Source organism: Theropithecus gelada, chromosome 12 (assembly GCF_003255815.1).
Source record: "Theropithecus gelada isolate Dixy chromosome 12, Tgel_1.0, whole genome shotgun sequence".
NCBI lineage: Eukaryota > Metazoa > Chordata > Mammalia > Primates > Cercopithecidae > Theropithecus > Theropithecus gelada.
This window is the reverse complement of record NC_037680.1, coordinates 42421531-42444913: the sequence shown is the minus strand read 5'-3', so window position 1 is coordinate 42444913 and position 23383 is coordinate 42421531. Positions and strand designations below refer to the sequence as shown.

At 32.4% G+C, this 23383-nt stretch overlaps 1 protein-coding gene across 16 annotated transcripts in view; it reads left to right on the top strand.

The window, feature by feature from the left end:
* Positions 1–23383, top strand: part of SCN1A (sodium voltage-gated channel alpha subunit 1) — a 164500-nt gene that overhangs the window by 125163 nt on the left and 15954 nt on the right. For all 16 annotated transcript variants that reach the window (XM_025404176.1, XM_025404182.1, XM_025404187.1 and 13 more), the window contains 4 exons: positions 12600–12720; positions 14432–14586; positions 16035–16208; positions 18612–18734. In XM_025404176.1, the coding sequence (XP_025259961.1) occupies positions 12600–12720; positions 14432–14586; positions 16035–16208; positions 18612–18734 (573 nt within the window). The remainder of the gene's footprint in view (positions 1–12599; positions 12721–14431; positions 14587–16034; positions 16209–18611; positions 18735–23383) is intronic.

The following is a 23383-nucleotide window of genomic DNA, read 5'->3' as shown; positions in this document are numbered from 1 at the left end:
TTGTACCTTTTCTCTCTGACAGGAATGCTCTCTTACTCCATCCTGCTTCACCTGACTCATCCTTACCCACCACATCCTTCTTATCCCAAATGTCGCTTTATTCTACCCTGTCCTTCCTAGACTGAGCGAGGTGGTGATCTCAATATACTCTATACTACTCCTATCACAGTGTGTGGCGATTGCTTCTCTGTATCTTCCATTTGATTGTGAACCGATGAGGGCAGATACTGAGTCTAGTATGTTCACTATCTTATTTTTCAAGTCCTAGTTTTGATGCCTGGCACATTTTTGGTAGTCAAAAATCAATAATTACACCTATTACAAACAATACAATACTGTGATGGAAATTGTTACATTTATCAAATAAGTACACGCCAGACAATATTCATGTGTTATCTTGTTCAGTCCTTATAACAAGGATGTGAAGTAAGAACCATTTTACAAATTAGAAACCTAAAGCCTAAGGAGGTTGGGATAATTGATTAGAGTCCATAAAACCAGTGATTGTGATTCAAACTCAAGTTTCTCTGATCCTCAGAATAGCGGTACTTTCAACTCTTTCATTATATAGATATATAGTTTATTTGCCCAGTAGACACTTGTTAAGTATGTTATAATTTAACATTAAAAATCAATGTCAAAATAACATTCTAGAAACTCTGTGCTCAATTTGGCAAAATGAATTTAACAATGAAAATTACATATTTGATTTGCATTTTGGTTTCTAGCTTGGGGATTATAAATGCAATTTTTCAGAATTTTTTTTCTTTCCAATTTTTTTGTATTACCATGATTTTCTATTGACTCAATATGTCTGAAATATGTTGCTTTTGTTCCCTTATATTTAATCATTGATACAAAAGTTTATGTGTGACATATCGAAAGCAAAATTCAGAGTAGTATATTAGAGTCATATTCTTCCACCTTTACTTTTATAATGGACAAATGTTTGACTAAAGAATGGAAACAATTAACATTTTGTAAATATGAATAATCCACTGAAGACTGTCCTTTCAACATACAGCTTGATGAAGAAATCAACTGGGAATAATGTGGGAATTAATGAGTTAATATTTGAGTTTTCTAGCTGCCCTGTGGAAATGTTGAGTCTCATCACAGTGTCTTTTCCATTGATATGATATTGTTCCTTTGTTGAGAGTCTTTAATAGGGGTCATTTTAATTTTTAATATGCATAGTGTACAATAGAAATATTTACTGGTGCACAATGTACACAATGAAATATTAATACTAATATTTCTGAGGTTGTAAAGAACCTCATTTAAGCATGACTTAGGAGATGTATATGTCACAATAGTAAAATACCCAGCATTAAAATAGTACCTGTCCAGTTTTAAAAATAAGTACTTTGGGTAATATTCTTTATATATTACATTTAAATATATGTGTGTGTGAATGTGTGTATGTGTGTGTGTGTGTACATATGTGGTCATATGATGTATATATATTTGTATACATATATGTATTAAGTATGCTTTATACCCTTAAATTCCAGATTTAATTATATTACTTATTATAAATTTAGTAGGAGTATTATAAACTCCTACTAAACTCTATAAATAAGCTCCCTATAACAAACCAAGTTTAAAAATAAAAACATAAACATTGTAGGATCAAGTCAGAGAACAAGAAAAAAAGCATTTAATCACTTACTCTCAGAGAATATTGAACAGTGTTTTCTTTGTTTTGCCTTACCCTCAAGGTCAAATCATTTACTAGAGTAAAGAGCATTTTTTTAAAAGCAAGAAATTTGCATAAATCCACTGAGGAGGAAAAATGCTCTTACCATCAGGGTTATAGTTATTAAGTGGTTATTGAATGCCCTTGTGTACAAGGCAAAGTGGATGCTTCATATACAATGTGGTCTCTGCATTCTGTCTTAATAATTTAGCTATTAAGATTTAGCTATATAATTTAGCTATTAAGATTCATGTGTGAAAATACACAGATTCTCAAATGAACTAGACTATTTTGAAATTGGTAAAATTTAAGGTTGATTCATGGTTTAATAAATATTAAAATGGATTTTAAGAAATATTCCATTAATCTCAAAAACAGAACCAATTGCTTTATTAGTGAATAGTGAATTTCAAAATGAAATAAATTTCAATCTAAGAACAAAAAAGGAAAACTTAACTGGCCTTATTGATTTTTAAATCTATAAAAATACTTATTTGAGAACATTTTAGTTTTGCTGTTACAAAATTTCTTTAGTATTTTATCTGAATTCGTATTTTATGTGCTAACATAGAGGGGGACTCTTCCTACACATGTGAAGATCTTTTCCTTCCCTTTTTGAGTATTTAATAATAATAGTGTCACTATCCCAAACAAATAAAGAATTGGACCACTTCATCTTTTATCTCAACCATTAAAAGAATATATTCATACAAATGTACTGATTATGAAGGTTTTAATACAACTTTTTTAGCCTATGATAAAATATTTTTTAAAATAGATGACGTTTAGAATTTGAATAATATTAATAACAAAAGTAAATATATTATGACTATATATTATCTCAAAAAACATATTTACAGAAAATTCTTATTTTCAAGGGTTCATGGGATATTTCTATAAACTAATCATATACTAGGGCTCAAAGTAAAGCTCAATACATTTAAAATAGCTGGCATATAGGGTTGTCCAGTCACAATGCAGTTAAGCCTGAAATTAATAATAAATTGATAGAAAGCATTCCAACCATTTGAACATTAAGAAATTTCCTCCTAAACAAATATTGAATAAAAGAGTAATAAAATACCTAAATAACTGTTTCAAAAATAGGAACATTTTATGTCAAAATTTGTGGAAGAAGACCAAGTAGTCATTGAATGTCTTAATATTACCAATATGATTAAGAAGGAATGAAAGAACCTAACAAATACCTTTGAGAAATTAGAAAAGGAACAAAAAAGGAAGAAGATATACATAAAGAGAACAAAAAGTGAATTATCAATGTAGCAGACAATATTGGTATAACAGGTATGGTTCTTAGGAAAAAAAAAAATCAGTAAGACACACAAACTTCGGTATATCAGGCAGAATCTAAGATGACCTCAATGACACTTGCCCTTGTACAATCCACACTCCATGAGTGTGGTTGCAACCTGTGGATATGGTATCACCCTGTAACTACATTACATTTATGGCAAAAAAGGGGATGATGCTGGGTGGGCCTGACCTAATCAGGCAAACTCTTTAAATGCAGAGTGATTTCTCCTGCTATCACATAGAGGAAGCTGAAAAGATATGCTCTGCCTGGCCCAGAAAAAAGCAAACACTCATATTGTAAACTGCATACAGCAGCCATGTGGCCAGGGACTATGGGTGGCCTCTAGTTGCTGAGAGTGGTTCTTGGCCATGAACTGACAGGAAAGTAGGAAGCCCAGTCTTATAATTATGAGAAATGAACTCTGCAAATGACAGTAAACTTGGAAGAAGATGCTGAGCCCTAGAAAAGAACTGGACTTCCAGCCAACACCTTGACATCATCCCAATGAGACCCTGAGCAAAGAATCCAACTAGGCAGTGCCAGACTTCTGACCTATAGAAACTGTGAGATGGTGAATGTATGTTGTTCTAAGATGCTGGGTGCATGCTTATTTCTTACACAGACATAGAAAACTAATACATTTGGCAAATAGTACTTGTTAGGAAAACTCAAATGATTTTCTATGTGTAAAGAGCAATTGCAATCAAAGAAGAATACTAACACTCCAATAGAAAAATAGGCAAAAGACCAGGCACCGTGGCTCAGTCCTGTAGTCACAACACTTTGGGAGGCCAAGGTGGGTGAATTGCTTGAGCTCCAGAGTTCAACACCAGCCTGAGGATCAGGTGCTGTCTCTACAAAAAATACAAAAATTAGCCGGGTGTGGTGACATCACCTGTAGTCCCAGTCACTTGGGAGGCTGAGGCAGGAGAATTGCTTGAACCTGGGAGGTCGAGGCTGCAGTGAGCTGTGATTGCATCACTGCACTCCAGTCTGGGTGACGGAACGAGACCTGTCTGAAATAAATAAATGAACAAATAAGAGTCAAAAGAGACAAGTCACAAAAAAATATAATTGGAAGACAAACCTTTAGAAATATTACTCCTAATTGTTATCAAATAAATTAATATCAAAACAACAGTAGTGTACTTTCTACTTTTCAATTTGGCCAATAAAAAAGAAGAAACAAAAGCAACACATAAAAAGGAAAACAAAACAAAAACCCATGTAAATAATGCATTATGCTGATGAAGGAGACCCATGAGATAGATACTTACAAATCTCAGAACATGGTACCTTTCAATAAATGTTTAGTAATTGAATATTTCGTGTACAGCCAATAGTGAAATTAAGAGCCCAGCTATATGTGGATGGTTTCTTTCTTTCTAAGATGGGAATAGCTATTTACTTCTCCTTGGTCAGAGATGATCAGAGGATTTTTCTTTTTATTTATTTATTTGTTTGTTTGTTTTTTGAGACAGGGCCTCACTCTGTCTGTCATCCACGCTGGAGTGCAGCGGCGCAACTATAGCTCACTGCAGCCTCAACCTCCTGGGTTCAAGCCATCCTCCCACCTCAGCCTCCAAAGTAGCTAAGACTACAGGCATGCACCACCACATCCAGCTATTTAAAAAAAATTTTGACCGGGCGCGGTATCTTACACTGTAATCCCAGCACTTTGGGAGGCTGAGGTGGGTGGGTCATCTGAGGTCAGGATTTCGAGACAAGCCTTGCCAACATGGTGAAACCCTGTCTCTACTAAAAATATAAATAATTAGCCAGGTGTGGTGGCAGGTGCCTGTAATCCCAGCTACTTGGGAGGCTGAGGCAGGGGAATCGCTTGAGCCTGGGAGGCAGAGGTCGCAGTGAGCTGAGATTGCACCACTGCACTCCAGCCTGGGCAACAAGAGTGAAACTCCGTATCAAAAATAAATAAATAAATAAATAAAAAATAAATTTAAAACACCATTTTTTTTCTTTTTTTTTAGTAGGGACAGCAGGATCTCACTATGCTGCCCAGGCTGATCACAGGACTTTTCTAGCCACAGTCCCAGCATGTTACCCAGCCTGTGCAGGCCCAACAGCCACACCCACTCTGAGTTTTCTGATCCTTTTCTCCTCCAGAGTCCAGATCTGCTCCCTCATCACCTTCTCTTCAGTCCTCACATCACATCTCTCTTTGCTTTAAGACTTTCCAAATGTATCATTTCAAATTCCAAAACACTCCAAAGTCATAGAAAATTAAAGCTGGAACTTTAAAGATCATCTCCTCATTTTACATATTTAAAAAAATGGGCTAAAGGAAGAATTATTTGAGCAAAGCCACACAGAAAGCGAGAGGTCAAACCAGGTCTCAGTTTCTTTCCAGTTTATTATCGGTGGCTTTCTTTCCAGTTTATTATCGGTGGCCTGGGCCAGGAGAAGCGTGAAAAAATAAGATTGTTGGCTCCACTGGAGGCCATAACTTGTTTTAAAAGTTCTTGGAATAGTCAGTTCAGAAATGGTGAATGACAGATGTGGCTTGGCTGTATAAAGTAATTTACATCATCTACTTACTCCGTATATGGTTCATTTTACCACATGATAATATATGCACATATTCTGCATATATGCAAATGAAATGACCAACATACATACTTATTGTAATGATGTATAGTTATAAAATATTCATAGAGGCACCATGTTGAATTTAAAGAGCTTTAAAGTCAAGAGTTTTGTATCCCAGTTTTTTTTTAACCTACTGTTTTTTGCCAAATCAATTATATTATCCAGATCTACTTTACCAATCTGAATATTGTACTTTTCTGAGATCACGTTCAATTCCAGTCCCTCTGAGCTTCCAGTAAAAAACCTGAGTATAATTTGTCAACTTTACCTGATTGGTAGTATATGTTTTCACGTAGCAAAGCTTTCACATTTTGCTGCTTCTGTAAGCCTGGTTGTTGGTACTTAGCATTAAAAAGTCAGAACTACTAATTATTTATTTCTTGGAGAAAAAAGAAAATATTACACCTTTTCTAAAATGATTCAGTGTAACAAGATCATGCGAGTGACATCCCATTACTTTTGCCACATTGTATTGGCTAGAAGCAAATCACAGGTCCTGCCCATATACAAGGCATGACAACAGTGGCCAGAAATTTTGGAGACCATCTTAGAATTCTGTTTACTACAGACTGTCATGAAGAAAGCATGTTTGCAGACATAAAGAAGAGATTCTTATATGTCATTCAACATACTGTCAATTATTCTTCAAGTTTATAGATTAAACCTCTGAAATAACTTTTTTTAATGCCCACAAAGATACTGTCTCTTCATTTGGTATAACCCCCTTGCCCCCCAGTTACTAGTGGTGTTGGTGACAAATTCTAAACTTTAAGAGACTTTTTAAAATAATGGCTCCTTGCATTAGTTTAGTGCCAAGTTGTTTTATCTGAAATTGCTAAATCTTGAAGACTTTTTTCATTTTATCACCTTTCTTCCACTGAAATTCATGATACTAAATTCCACATAATTTTCCCTATATTCACCACACATATTTTTTCTTTCATTTGATATCTTCTTTTTAAATTTGGGCATGCATTTCCCCAAATTTTGATTCAATTATGGTTTTCCAATACATTTTTAAAATGTTCATTTATGTATTTATTTATTTTAGAAATGGGATCCAGCTATAATGCTGAAATTGTTCTCAAACTTGTAAGTTCAAGCAATTCTCCTGCCTCAGCCTCCCAAGTAGCTGAGAGTGTAGGCAGTTTTCCAATCTTTTAAAATAACATTTCAATCAAATTTTTTCATGTATCATGCATAAATTAGATGAAAGTGGAACTTCCCTGCTCAAATTAAAGCCTTCAGCCACTTAAGGCTGGAGTGAGATCTCTGCAGAACATTGGCTGGAAACACCTCTTCTGTAATATTAGTAGGACAGATGCCTTTCATTGCAACATACATACTAAATGTTGGTATAATTGTTGATTGAAATTTAGCAGTACAGTTTATCATCTGCAGATGATAGACTTTCTCTAAGTTCTAAAGTACGTTAATGACTAAGCATGTAGCATTTTAGATATAATTTATACAAATTAAGTGTTTAAGCTTAATGCCTTCCTTATTTTGAAAAACTTACTATCATCTTTGAGAAGATCTTGGTGACTTTTATATTAATGTTTTTATTTATTTTAATCTATTGACTATGTAAAAAGGATTATTATTTGTTTAATTTAATTTTAATTTCTGTATTGATATTCCTTATTTAACATGCCGATCAAAACTCTTGTTGTTTCCCATATTTTGGCTAAAAACAGTTTAGTTCAGTCACTTGTGTACTTATTTCGTTTGTTTTTCTTTCCTTTCTTACACTAATGCTCATTTATTTACATTATACATAAATTTCCAGAAAAAGCACTAACACTTCTCTCAGGTTATCATAGTTTATCTAGAGTAATTCATTGACATAAGCCCCGTTGCTTATGGTTTAATCTTTCTAATATTCACATGTCATTTTTTCTGATGTTATTATGATTTGAAAGTAAGGGAAAATTCTTCTTACCATTATGAGAATCAAGGTCTGTCATAGGGGTTAGCCATGATGTGGCTTACCAGCCTCCCTTTGCAAAATGCTGACTTGGGAAGTAGAGCTTAAGCCAAATATGAAAATCATTTTTAAAGTCTAATTTTTAATCATATGTTGTTCCTGAAAGATGTATACACTCCTCTGGATCCAAACATTCAACTGCTCCATTTATTCACAAAATAAAAATGACATATATAAAAATATCACTTTAGACTTCTTGTGGTAGCATGGGTTCATTGTTTGGAGTGCTACATCAACGCTTTAGCATGAGCTGCACTTGTAATTCATCATCTATTGCTTCTGTTTAGTTTCTTTTTCCCCCCAGAGGACAAATATCTTAATGAATCACATAAAGCAACCTGAATTTAGTCTCTTTCTAGAAATTTATAATAGTACCTATTTAAAAATAATTATTCACACCTAATTTTATAGTTTTTTAATGTATATGTATCCATGTGGGGGATTTACCTGTATTACATTTATTCAATGACTTTGACTTAGTCTTTACAAATACAACACTTTTTAAAGCATTTTTCAAATTCTACAAGATTAAATTACACACTTACAGTATTTTAGAATAGTGTAAATTGATTAGAAAATAAACATAACTTATTCTTGATAAGCATACCATTCAGCTGGTGAAAATACAAATATGCAGGTATACTAGGCAGTAGCCAATTACCTGAGCAATTTTTGCACATCAAGGTCATCAGTTATTGTATTTTACTGAGAAAACTGCAAGTGTCACTTTGTAAGTCCATTAGAATGAAGAGAAGTTATAATAAAAAAGCAATATGCGCCCAAAGTAGTGCCTATAAAGTGTTGAAAGGGGTTTAAATAAGAGAGTAATTATTACTCTTCCACATTGATGGGAGGAAAAATCACTTTGAGAAAAAGCCAGAGAACATTAAGAAGTTCGCCTTGATTAACACACAGCTTCTATCTGTGAAAGATAAATTTGGGAGATTTGGTTGGAACTCTAAGTTGAAAACAAAAACTTCATCCATCACTAATATCTGAAACAGAGATATTCATCTATTCATTCATTCACTAAATGTTTATCAGTCATTCACCATACATACACTAAGCTTTGTGGACCACAAAGGTCTAAGTTACATGAGGCTAGAATGAGGATGGCCATTTTTATTTATAGTTATATAAATAACTATCTATATAAACAAAGAAAAGGTAAAAGAGTGAACAAAAATTTCATAGGAATTTGGAATCTGGCTGAGAAAATAGTTATTTCAGAGATAAAATAAGGAAAACTGTCTTTTGATTACTGCCAATGTTTGAAATAAGTAAAAGTAAACAAAAAAAATTTGAGCCTGGGTGCTGAAAGAGTGATATTGCAGAATCAGGAATTTGGTTAAAGAAGTACGTTTAAGATTGTTTAAAAAGTCATTACTTAGATTGAGAGCATGCTAAGTTTGAACATTATTAGGCACACCTCCACTTTCCTACTGTAGTTCAGACAGACTGTAGAATATACTTATATTGCTTTAAGAAGTTTTAAAATTAATTTGTAAACATGTAGAAGATCACTCGTCTAGACCTGTGAACTTTCCAAGTGCAGATATTCCAATAGAATGCTAATAAGGGCATTTGATCATCTTTTAAATCGTCTTAAAACTTCTGAAATATGGAGTGGCTCCAAGCTCTATGCATTAAAAAAAAAAAAAAAAACATACCTAGAAGCATATTGTATCCATCCATTGTGACTGTCTTTGGCTTTGCCATTAATGTTTTACAATTTGGAGAAGTAACATTATCCACCAATTCTTGGATCTACAACCCACCCATGGTCCCAGTTTGTTTATAAAGTAGTCCTCATGAAATAGCAAATGTATTCAGAAACATTTAACATATTTTAAATATAAGTTAATTTAGAGTTAATATTATCTTGTAATGTTCATACAATCATACAGTTCATACAATCTTATAATGTTCTTAATATCCACCACATTCTTAAAGAGTTACCAAGGTACTATGAGTACTTACAAGCACTTGCTTATGTACTTGAAATTAGTAGTAAGCTTACTTTACTAACATTTAGTAGACAGGGTAGAGTTTGTGTGTGTCCAAATGCATGCCAACTCTTACATTGTTCAATTTTCCATTTTGATGTTATTCTCGTATTGTGTTATATCATCATTACACAATCTTGGTGTAAAGATAAAATAGGTGTAAAGAGATAAAATAGGAATGGAAATCATATAAACTTAAAACTCAGATTTTTTTTAGTGAATTGAGACTCTAATGCAAAAACATCACAACACTATAACTCTACATGTATTTTTAAAAAGTAATTCTGTAAGAGTGACCATCTTAGGTAAGCATCCTAAAAATAAATGTCTAAATAAGAAATATAAGATGAATATCTTAATATTAAAATGTATTGAACTGTTGATCTATTTGTCTTCTTCAGAGAATGTCATTTTGAAAATGTGTCAAAAAGTAACATAAGTTCTTTTGGGTTCTTGTAATTTTCACAGAAAATAGTCATAACTTAGGTAAGTCAGGTAAGTCTTTGTCTTAGAACAAGTAATTGCATGATATTACTAGTAATCAAGGAAGAACAATTTTTATGTACATGTTCATGCCAGGATTTAATTCACCTTACAATTGGATAAAACACTTATGTCCAAAGAATCAGTCATTTATGTGTGGCACTTACATGAAGATTAATTACTCAGCAACTTTTTGTTCTGCTTATTACTGACAACCTATACTGATGAAGAGTAGATTTTTATGCTAATATTCTATTATTTTGTGAGTCTTGATATAGACTGGAAAACTATGTAGGGATCAGATCTAGCAGATAACAGTTTTATATATATATATATATATATATATAGAGAGAGAGAGAGAGAGAGAGAGAAAGAAGTAGATTTGCTATTATAATTCTTTGTACCTGAATGCCTCTCTACACAAATTTATTCACAGGAAATAATATCCTTTCTAGTTCTTAATTAATTTTGGTGAAAACTGTTAAAATTCTCAAATCCCATTATCTAATTGTTTTATGAAGAATGGGCATCTTACACAAGATTGCTTTTCTACAGTGAAGAACAATGAGTGATGAAATGTTGTTCACATGGTTTTTATAAAATATGTAATGAATTTTATTATAGCCCGGAGAGTGCCAATCAAGGTCATTTTTAAAATATGAAGGCACTTGTTGAAGTGACAAGTCTCAGCCTAGGCGTATCACTTTACAGCCAAATGATGAATCTGTGTAATGTTGAGGATAAGACCTAAGAATTTCTTCAGAAGACCATGGGATGTTATGAGTAGTTTGACTGAGAATGTGACTAACGCCTGCCATTAGGTGATTCTCTTTCTTTGTCAGAGGAAGAAACCAATGACTTATTCCTGGATACATTTTTAATTCAGTGCAAATGCTAGAACAGAACACAAATATAGTCAAAGCTAAATGCAACCCAAAAGTAGATTATAATCTATTTGCTACTGGCTTTCATGTTGAACAATCAACTTTTCAGCTTCTTAGTATAGTATGCAAGTCTATTTAATATGTGTTAGAATGTTGAAATTAGTCTTCAGTGAGAAATATTTTTGTAATTTCAAAGGCCATCTTCAACCTGACTTCTCAGAACTATGACGGAGTTATATACCATTATAGGTCCTAATTTTCTGTAGCTGTCAGTTAAGTTTTTCTATTTTAAGAAATGAAAAGGAAAGGAAAGAAGGCAACTAAATATGGACCCAGACATATAAGCTATACTTCTTCAAGCAAATGCAAATATTTTGGTGAAACTCTTTCTGAAATATCAACACTCTTCTATGTATGTGAAATTCTTATTAACAAATGTAATATTGTGCTTAATTTTTACTATTTACAATATTGTGATAACGGGTTGAATGGCTTGTCATCATGTGCGCTTGAATGCCTATTGGAGGGTCTACACAAGCCTAAAGTTTGGAAACCACTGTACTAGATTTGATACTCCAATAAGGATTACAGATATTTCAGTTATCAGTGAATACTCAGCTTGTAGCATATTGTTGGTGTTCAAAAAAAATTAGTTGAATAAATTAATGAATTAATTACACTTGCCAAAAACTTATAAGCCAGTTTGCTGGTCTTCAGAAAGAGCGTTCATGAGTTTTTCCTATCTTAATGTGTAAGTTCTTGTTTTCTATTATCTCTGCCATCTTTGTCTTCTGAAAACCATAGAAAGAGAAATGAGTATCCTATCACTATTGTCAAAATATGAAGGATATTGTTATTGTTGTTGTTGTTTAACTAGATTTTGTTCTTTCAGCTTCACATGGCATATTAACATAAACATGATTTGTCAGAGGAAACCGAATTTTCCCACACACTGTTTATCTCATTTTACAACACTTCAGGCTCTAAAATATTTGCCAGAAATTGAAGATGTCTATTTAATATCTCTAAGGTTGTTTATTGATGTAATTTTTAACATATTTTATAACAATTTCTCTCTAAATGAGTACATTTATAGTAAATAACTATGAACGCCTTAACCATGAATCTTAGTAACATGAGTGAAAACAACAGGTGGTATTTTCACACATAGGTAAGACATTGATTGTTAAAGAAATATGTAAAGTCAAACATTAAACTGCAGAATAACCTAATGACATTATTATCTTCTAAAGTAAGGTTTCTCTTTCCTGCTCCTTTTCCCTTACTCTCCTGTTCCTTTTCCCTTTCTCCTCCTCCCTCTTCTCTTCCCTCTGTCCCCTGCTCTCTAATCCACAGGGCAGTGTTTTGCTCAGTACATGTGGCTGATGGCCTTTTGTAACCTCATAACACAGCAATCTGATTTCATGCTTACATTGTGAATTATGGTAAATGAGTAAACATAGACAATGATTTTCTGATTCCCTCCTCTTATTCAATCTCTCTTTTTCTCTAAAAATATCTCTACCTCAAGAAGAATAAAAAACAAATTTATAGTAATAATCCTTTCTTGGCAGTCAAAATGAAAGGACTTTACTTTCTACTTCCATCTCACTTACAGAAACTGAATGAAAGCAGTAGCTCCTCAGAAGGTAGCACTGTGGACATCGGCGCACCTGCAGAAGAACAGCCCATAGTGGAACCTGAAGAAACCCTTGAACCGGAAGCCTGTTTCACTGAAGGTAAAGAAAAGAATCCCAATGTTAATCTTTCATTTGGAGTGCAGCTTGTTTAGCTGTTGGTCACCTAAAATAAATCACATATAATAAAACGGCACTTTGTAATAGATATAATTCAATTACCTCTAATATGTTGATAGACAAAAAAACTTAAATATCTAGTGTTGTGCTTTGATTATATCTGCCCAATACGTGGAAGAGATTAAGAACATGGAGGAAAAATATTTTAATGTCATCAAAACTTCTAGCTTATGTTTTTAAATTAAATGGTGATTTCACAATAAGTTAGCACCTTTAAAACACTAGTGAAAACGATCCTACACAGAATTTGCCTTAAAGGTAACTTTCTGACTGCTAAAACTAAATGGATTGCTAGTGCTAAATTGTGTTTCTTTAATGAAAACATCAGTTTCCAATGATTGTTGGATGAAATGGGGAATAAATACAGCCCTTGAAACTCAATACCTAACCAGTCACAAGTTAAGCCTGGTGCAGTATGGGCAATAGATAGAAGAGATATGTTTTTCCTACAACTAATATTTCCTGTGGTCTGATGTCCCTGGGAATTTGAGGTTTGGAAATATGCGTGCTTTATATTTGATGTTATTTTTTTCATAGGCCTAGTATACCTTCAGTCTTCTTCTATTCCCTATACAAATCATGCATATCACTTAATGTCCTTTTCAAAACTACCCCCATCTGACCATGGTGGAAGAGCAGCTTGTTCCTCTGAATGGCTGTAACAAATATTTCCATTTAATTTACCTGATAACATATATTATCCTATGAAAACTCTTTCTCTTTTTGAACTGTTATATGTTGCTTTACTGTCTTCTTTCTCTTCTTTTCCTCCATTCCTTCATTCCTTAGTTCCTTCTTTCCTCCTTCCCTTCTTTTCTTTCTCCTTTTCTCCATTCATTCCCTTTCTCCTTCTTCGAACATATCTTTCCCTCCTTTTTTTGCCTTGGAGCAGGGATCCTGTATTTATATCTTTTTTTTCTTTTTGTCTTTGAAAACCAGATTTTTTTTGGTAAGGTTCTTGGGAGTAAGGTACATGTTCTGTGCCTTTTTGTGTGTGTACCTAAGTGTACCTTTGTGCTTACAACGGTACTCAGAGATACCTGCTGATTTCATTTAGACTAAGTGAAAGCAATGTGTGAGGAAGGCAATGACAAGTCAAAGCCAAACCATACAAATTACATTTTAGTGAACTAAATTAATTTTGCAAATTACATAAGCCCTTCTAGGCACATAACAAGAAAATCCTGAATGGCTAGAAATGCAGGATTGTTGGAAGAGATCTACATTTTTACTCTCTATCCTTTATAAAAGGGGGGAAGTTTTCTGCTTATCATTTTTAATGTCCAATTTAAAGTTCTTCTCTAGAATGACTTCAACAGAGTGCTACAGGATGATATGGTACAAGGAAAAACGACTTCACATTTATTTGTAATTTACAAAGTTTTTCTTGTACAATAACACTGTGAGGCAGACAAAGCAAATACTGTTCACTAGGGAACCATTTAAAGAGGCTGAATGATTTCCACAACTTCACACAGCTGATGAATGTGCTCTTACTACTCTAGGCTTAGAGAGCTACCCTAGCAAGACAGAGATGAGCATAATAATAAAAAGATAAGACAAGGACATTGCTAAAGGATATTATGGAAGCAGAGATATTTTATCTACTTTTATTTGAACACTATTTCTGCAGGCTGTGTACAAAGATTCAAGTGTTGTCAAATCAATGTGGAAGAAGGCAGAGGAAAACAATGGTGGAACCTGAGAAGGACGTGTTTCCGAATAGTTGAACATAACTGGTTTGAGACCTTCATTGTTTTCATGATTCTCCTTAGTAGCGGTGCTCTGGTGAGTGAATATTAAGAAAAGGTGATACGGCACTAATCTTTAGAACATTCTAATACTGATGACGTATTCATCCTTTCTGTTTCATTGTCTTAGTATCCAATGCATGCATTTTTAATTATCCTATCTTGTATCCTCTAGACTATAGATTTACTCTATAACTCTACATTTCTGGATTTACTTTTACTATGTATGTAAATACAATTTTAAGAAGCTAATCATTAATTTTTGCTTATTATTAAATAGTCCAGAAAGTGTAGCCCTTCAGCTTATTCATTAACACCAAAGGATGTGAATATTCGATTACTCATTGTGTAATAAGAAAAGAGTTATTGGAAGCCCTGGGATGGGAATATATATTCTCTGAGTTCTGATGAATTTTGTTTCTAAATGGTATTTATTATTATTATCTCTGATGGACAGTAGTAAGTCCTTAGGGACCACTCTCTGTCTTTTTCCAACTGTGTGCTCACTATTTTTGTGCTACTCAGGAAATAATGAAAGTTGGTAACAATAAATACTGGGCAGCATGCCTAAGAGATTCATTTAAGGATGGGTTTATCTTTATAAGAAGGTGTTCACTTCATCAGAATCAATTTATTTTTATATGAAAATTATTTATAAAAATATAAATATACAGATAGAATTTTAGAGAAACACTGACACAAAGGAAATACTTAAGCCATAGATAAAAAAAGAGAGAGAAAGAGAAACAAGAGTTTGCCTGATTAAAATGCAACAATAGTACAAGTTTCTTTAACTTCAGTTTATAATTCTAACACAGACATATATTTACCTGTAATTTTTCTGAAGAAAGAAATATTTTCTACATGCTACTTTAGAAGTATTTCACTGTTGAAAGCAATGCATACTTAGAAGTGAAACATCAAGATGTTCATAACAGAAGAATATATATTAGAATCTAAATGAAAAGCAATTTCATTTAATCATTGTCACGCTGTATGTCTGTTGAGAAACATAAACTATTAAAAAAACAAAAAACAACAAAAAAGAAGCGGATGAACTCAACTATTTAGTAAAATTGGAAACTGTGAAGATCAATCACAATTTCTGCTTTACAAAAACACAAGTTTTCATTATTTCTTCAACCTCCTTTCTATAGCAAAAAAAAAAAAAAAAAAAAAAGAATAGAAGGAAGCAAAATAAATGAAACAAAAGGAATACATAACTTCAAGTTGCAATGGCCACATCAGGATACAACATCAAGAACTTAATTCACTGGAATCATACTTTTCTTTTTCTTCTACCAATAGTCTTTCCCCTGATGAAATAAGTAAAAGAGCTTTGAGAGGAAAAAAAAGTAACCGTAACTATTGTTTCTCTGCCCTCCTATTCCAATGAAATGTCATATGCATATATGATTAGGTTTTTAAAATAGCTTATAGAGTATAATCATTTTTGAAAGCTAATGTGTAACATTTTCTTTATAGGCATTTGAAGATATATATATTGATCAGCGAAAGACGATTAAGACAATGTTGGAATATGCTGACAAGGTTTTCACTTACATTTTCATTCTGGAAATGCTTCTAAAATGGGTGGCATATGGCTATCAAACATATTTCACCAATGCCTGGTGTTGGCTGGACTTCTTAATTGTTGATGTAGGTATCATTCATATTTTTGTCTCTGTTCAAGGTAGCTTGTCTTATTTATATACAAATTCTAAAATAGTGAGTCTCAGACCACTATGTTATGTTGACAGACTATAATAACCACTAAACGCATATACTCAATGACAGTGTCATTTCTGGAAGACATGAGCTAATTTAATTCTGATTTAAAATAGCATTGGGGGATGGAATTTATGGTAGTTCTCTAGTTATCTGAGAAAGCTAAAGAAAAAACAACACATCAGCAGTTTGTAGGGAAAGTAGTGAAATAGGGAACTTAAAAGGTATGTTACTTAAATCCTTTATGTTGTGAATCAGCGGACTCAAGTTTGTATCCCAGGACCATCGCTTGTTGATTTTGTGCCACTGAGTTAGTTTCTTGGCCCCAAACTTTTGGCCCCAAACTTGTACACTATTAAAGGCACTCAATAAAAACAGTGATGCTGTTGGGTGCTATAGTCATTTAAAAAAAAATTCTTGGGAGGCTGAGGCAGGAGAATGGCGTGAACCCGGGAGGCGGAGCTTGCAGTGAGCCTTGATCGCGCCACTGCACTCCAGCCTGGGTGACAGAGCGAGACTCCGTCTCAAAAAAAAAAAAAAAAAAAAAAAAAAAATTCTCTTTGATCTACTCAAACTTTTTAAAGAATAGATTTAAATAGTAGATTATCTGGATTATGACTTCATTTTAGGGAGTAAGGTGTGCAGAGTATAGAGAAAGACAAGTCTACTTTATGTAGCAGTGAAAGTTTTCCTAGAATATAAACTAGATTTACGGCAAGCCCAAACAGCCCTTTATAGAATTTGTATGCCCAATGATTAATACTGCATTTACTGAAAACAAGTGACTGACTTCAAGATGTGTTAAAGTTAAGCATCATGTTTTCCATTATCAACTTGGCAAAATTTCAGCTTTAGAAAGCTATAGCAAAACTATCCTGACTTCGTATTGTTTTACCCCAGAAAGATACTAACCCAGCAAGACTATGAGGGTTTCTTGTGGAAAGTGTTTATTGAGCTAAGAATCATGCATGCATTATATCTCCTTGATCCTGAACAAAGGCAAAGCTAAGGCTATTTGAAAAACTTAACAATGTTCCTGTGACATGAGCCAATTGAGAGAAATCTCAAAGGAAGAATTGCTTTATCACATCAATAAGGGAAAAAGTTTCTAATATTGAGGTTTCAAGCATTAGAAGTTACATTATATTTCAATTTCAGAATTTTTTACACTATAATTTAAATCTAAATGTAATTTAACCCTTTAAAACTTCCTGAGGTTTGTTTTTTTCTGTTACACTTGTTACACATGGGCTTTCTGGTGGAAGTTTTTAAGTTTCATTTTTGAAACATTTTAAGAAAATAATTTTATAGAAAATTTTGTAGTTTGTAACAATAATACCTTTATTTTCAAAGTTCTGTTTTAATTATTTAATGAAGATCAGTATAGCACTCTATAAAAAGACTAATTACAGCACATCTCAAATAATGTAAGAAGTGTATTAAATATGATACAATTAATACATTTTTAAAAAGAAAAGTTTACAAAAATAGTGTCCAGTATATGTGGAATTGTCCGATACTAGCCTGTTCCTAACTAAATAAATTGTAATCTTGATTGAATGCAAAGTTTTGGTAAATTCCTTATTTAGAGAATTAGATACATAAGATTTGTCATTTAGTCACGTATATTACCTACAAATGAATACAAATGAAGTAAATTTATTGCTGTGTGTATTTGGTAAATATTCATTGATTGGCCCCTTGGGGCCAGGTATCATGGCAGAAGCCATAAATTAGTGTAAAGATTTTTGAGGAAGTTTTGTAATGGAATTTCTTTCTAAGTTACTTATGTAAAAATAAACTTTAAACAAGTGAAAATGCAAGGTATTACCAAGACAAAATATCACCTTTAAAACTGATGTAGTTCATTAATTTCAGAGAATACCAATTATGATTAGTTGAATATACTGATGCATGATAGAAACTTCTTGCTTTTGTAACTACAATAGCAGTTTTTGTATTTTATAACTAGCTATAAGAAAAGCCATAAATTCAACAGCAACTTAATAAAATAAAGGAAGAATAGCCAATGAATTTTTTTCCACCTTGATTTCTTCTTTTATTTTACTAATTTTTACTTTGTTTTTTTCCTAATCATTCAATTGATAAATTACATGACATTTAAGGATTTTTTCAGCTAGCTTTTAATTAATGTCCTAAAAGTTACATCGTTTGCATCAAACTGAAAATATTTCTTTAATTTTTTAAAGGTTTACTGAAAATGAACATTTACCTTCTGAATAATTATCAGCAAAAATTATACTTGTTATATATAGCAACTACATATTGAATGATGATTCTATTTATTAATTGTTATTATTTTTGTGTGTGCAGGTTTCACTGGTCAGTTTAACAGCAAATGCCTTGGGTTACTCAGAACTTGGAGCCATCAAATCTCTCAGGACACTAAGAGCTCTGAGACCTCTAAGAGCCTTATCTCGATTTGAAGGGATGAGGGTAAGAAAAATGAAAGAACCTGAAGTATTGCATATAGCCAAAATTAAACTAAATTAAATTTAGAAAAAGGAAAACCTATGCATGCAAAAGGAATGGCAAATTTTTGCAAAATTGCTACTTTGTTGTTTTATCTGTTGCATATTTACTTCTAGGTGATATGCAAGAGAAATAGGCCTCTCTTGAAATGATATAATATCATTTATCTGCTGTGCTTATTTAAATGACTTTATTTCCTAATCCTTCTTGGGAGTTTCCTTACAAATCTATATACAAAAAAAAGGCAAATGCATTATTAAAGTACTGTGTGTAATGATATAATAATAATCTAAAGTAAATTCTGTATCAGGTGCTTATTCTTTGTGATGATATACTGTACTTAACAAGTTTTCCTGAAAATAATGTGAATCACACATGTGCCTAAGTATGAATGTAAAGAAAAGAATGAAAGGAGTTGTTAAAATTTTTGTCTGTATAATGCCAAAGTTTGCGTTATTTGAATATATTCAAGGTTAGATGGTTAGATATTAAGTGTTGACTGAATTTATAAAACTAGTAATACTAACTTAAAGATTACATGCAAATCCACACCATTTTTATGATAATAAACACTTATAATGAACAGAAAATATAATTTTGACTCATTACTATAATTTATAAATTAACCTTAACTTACATCTTATTGGTCAGAGTCACACAAATTTTATTTTATCCTTCTTAAAGACCCAATAATCATTTTCCGTCATTCGTAACAGATTAGAAATTTTGCCATTATTGACTTGTTATTCTCCATGTCTTTTGTTAAAGGTTGAAGCATTAATTTATAGATGTATAATATAAAAAATTAGTTCTGCTTTTTAAAAAAATATTGTCAAAACAAAACACTAAATTGTGTGATTCCAATAGAAAATCATTGCTCTCTCACCTCCTAAGATTAGGTACGTTTATGGAAACTAAGCTGTATTGTAGACTTCCATTTGCACTTTATAGATTGTTTATAGCCTTATGTTCTCTTCTCAAGTCTTATAATAAATGTCACTTCGTAAGAACATTAGACTTGTCTTCGATTTCCCTAATATATATGAAAACTTTTTCCTCATTATCAACAACTCAGTACAATAAAATACGAGTAGTCCTCTTTTATTTCTCACAGAGAGCCTCACATTTTCACCAAAATGTTATCAGAAATTCTCTCTGGGGTATGTAAAAATTAAGTCTGCTTTCCAATTAAATGTCACTTTGTTTTGTTTCAGACTGGCAGTTTCAGTTCTGGAGAAAAAAATATCATTTCTCTATATTCTACTTGAAAACATGTTGCCTGAATCAAAGTAATATATTTTATATGGGTTATGAAATCTGAACAATGCTAAACGTTTGAAAATATTATAAACCTTTTACATCTGACCATTTGAAAATTTGTTAAATCCGTTCATTGGTCAAGTGCTCAGATATTTCCATACATTACACTTCATTGCTATAAAAAAGTTGGTTTTGTGGTATGCTTTTAATTTTCTCAGAAATAACCATATCTATAATTATTAATCAATAATACTCTTTATATTAAAAGAGGTTACCTTTTCAAACTTGGAGTTTTAGACATAAAATCCTTATAAATGTTGATAGTGATAAAACTAATCATTTAAATGGTCAGATTTATGAATATGGCTCTATTCCTCATAATGACAGCATATACACAGCACTAAAATGACTGATCTCTTCAATACGTGTTTGGCATTGTAGAGTCAAAATAACCTTATACTTGATTCTATTTTTTATACTTCTAGTGTTTGGATTTTTTTATTTTGTAAAAATATAATCACGAGTGATGGTGAGGATGGATATAAGAATGATATTATGATTGGGAAGTGAGATTTGAACATACTCAGAAACTCTCATTTAATTCTTTGCCCTAGCAGCATAAAATCGCAATAGCTGCGTCAAAGCGTAACACAGGCACTCATTTTATTTTTGTTGTTCTGTTACTTTTTCAAAGCATGTGCTTTTATGCAACATTACTGAATAAAGCATGTTGTACAGTGCTTCATAAGAAGTTAGAAAGTAACAAATAAATTATCATCACGTTGCACTTTGTGTTTTGCATGTTTTATGCACATTTCTGGCTGACAGCTTTTAAACATTTATTGTATTTCAAATTTCCAGTCCAAATTTTTCAACTTGTAAAATTAAACTGAGTGAATTGATGTCGCTAATATCTAGGGTAAAATAAAATTTGTATTTAAATTTGTATTTTTAATTTCCTAACCTAGGAAATCTTAAATACCTTCTTTTTCAAAAGAACTCAAGTCTTAATTGATAGGGAAACAGACAGAGAGCATCATGAACAAAAGATAACACCAAATGTTCTGTCATATCAGATCTCTAACTAATAACAAACTATATATTTCTATTTTGTATAGGATAATCTTGCTCCAACTTGGATGGGGTGGAGCGCTGGTTCCTCCCCTGAGCCCTTTATTATGGGTACTGTATTACCCCTTTTGCTACCTTTAATCCTTGCACTGTGACTTATGTGTAGTGGGGTGAGGGAGGGATTGGGAAGGGTACTATTATTGCACCACAGTAGGGAAAATACAGTATTTACATCCTAATCCCCTCTTTTCAATTGTCTTAAATTTCATTTGGGGAAAAAAAAAAAAAAAAGACCTTTATGACTTTACCCTCTGTGGATTTTAACCCCAATGGTTGATATCTTTATGAAGTTTCATTGAATATGATTTAGTTGTGTGTATATGGAGTTATCCATTTATGGGGAGATTACTTGATTGGTGAGGGCGGGGGACCCTGGTGTAGAACAATTATGTGAAAAAACAGTTTAACTTGTTAAGATCACAATACTGTTTGAGGCATACAGCCCCTGCTGTTTAGTACCTTGGTCTGGGTCCTGCAAATTACCAGTGAGATACCATCAGTTGATTATTGATACGTATGAGCAGATACTAGGGTGCAATATTTCAGGTTTTATAAGACTGGTATTGATTGTGACCATTCTCATTTTTTATTGTGTAAGTTCATATGGGGTTATTTTCAAAATGTTAACAAGGCAAAAAATAAATTAAGAAATAGTTGAATTAAGCACATGTGAATTGTGTCGTAAACAAAAAGTTAGTATAAAAGAATCCACTTATTTGAATTATGCAGAATAGAATACACACCTAGAAATAAAACAAAAACATCTTATCATGAGCATTAAGATAAAATTTGAGGCATAAACTCACTTCTTAGAATAAGTAACTCCCAACTAACTTTCTAGGATTTTAAAAGATATCACAGTCAAAACATACATAAACATAACTCTACATTTTATTTATTCTTAAAGTTTAAGTGTATCATACAAGAGGAAGAGTTCTTATTTTTGAGAGACAGAAAAAGTCAGAATTTTTGTTTGGATCACTGATATATCATAGCTTACAAAAATAATTGTCTTAATTAAAACCCACAGTACGATTATTTTAGATTTTTAAAGAAAGATTCTATTATTCTTCTTCATACTTAAAAATGGATAATTCCTACTTTGCCTACTTTTTATTTTTATTCACATACATTTTCTTTATTTCTATTACAGAAACACTAGAATTCATAAATAGTGTTGATTTGAAGTTCAAAAGTAATTAATTCAGATAAAAAGACATTTCTGCATGTATGAAAATTTCTAATGTGAATTTGCATATTTAATCATCAAGCCTTCATTTGGTGTAGACATATTTTTAAAAATGCAGGTAATGAACCAGAAATCGAATTGGTTGTGCTAGAGCAGAGAAACTTTATTTGATGATGTTTGTTTTGAAAAAAAGCTTCTGAGAAGAAACAACCTCTAGTACAGTATTAATTCATTAAGATTTCCTTTCTCAGACATCTCCTTTCATGTAGCCTGAAAGTTCAATTTGTTCTTTCCAATTTATTCAGACTAATTCTGCCTACTTTCTTCCCGCCACGAGAACCAATTACTGCAGTTTTATTGAGACTGAAAAAAGTTAATCCACCTCCTGCTTTGCTGAATCAAGGAATGGCTTGGAACTCTTGGGAAAAGACAATCTTTTCTATGATCTTTCATTGTCTAATTTAATACATCATAAATATGACTATAGCTTTGTATAGTAAATTCCCCAATACTGTGCCAAGTGTTTTCTAAGATAAGGTTCTTTTATATTCACAAAAAAAAAATACAACTTTTCTCTGGGCCAAATGTATGCCAACTTTGCGAATCATATCCTGAGCTGCACGGCTGCAGAATACATGCTTGCATCATAAATTCCATAGAGTTCATTTTAACTCTAAATCAATCCCCAGTTTCAAAGTAAACCTTTCATACATATTACCTAAGCACAAACTTCTCCCTCTGCTCCGTTCCTTAATTATTCTCAGCCATATTCAGAAATAACATTTAAAAATTATGCTTTAATCAATAAATACTAAGCTAAACTTTGCTTCATTAATCCATTCATTTTGTCAACCATTATTTTATTCCTGTATTCAAAGCTCTCTGGTATATTCCTATATTCAAGACACTTAAGGCCCTGGAAGATTCATGAACATATTTTTGCATCTTAAATTTTTAGAAAACCTTACAAGCTGTCAGGATTACACTGAACTCTAGTACACAGTAATATGGTACCAAGATAAGTGGGAGCAAC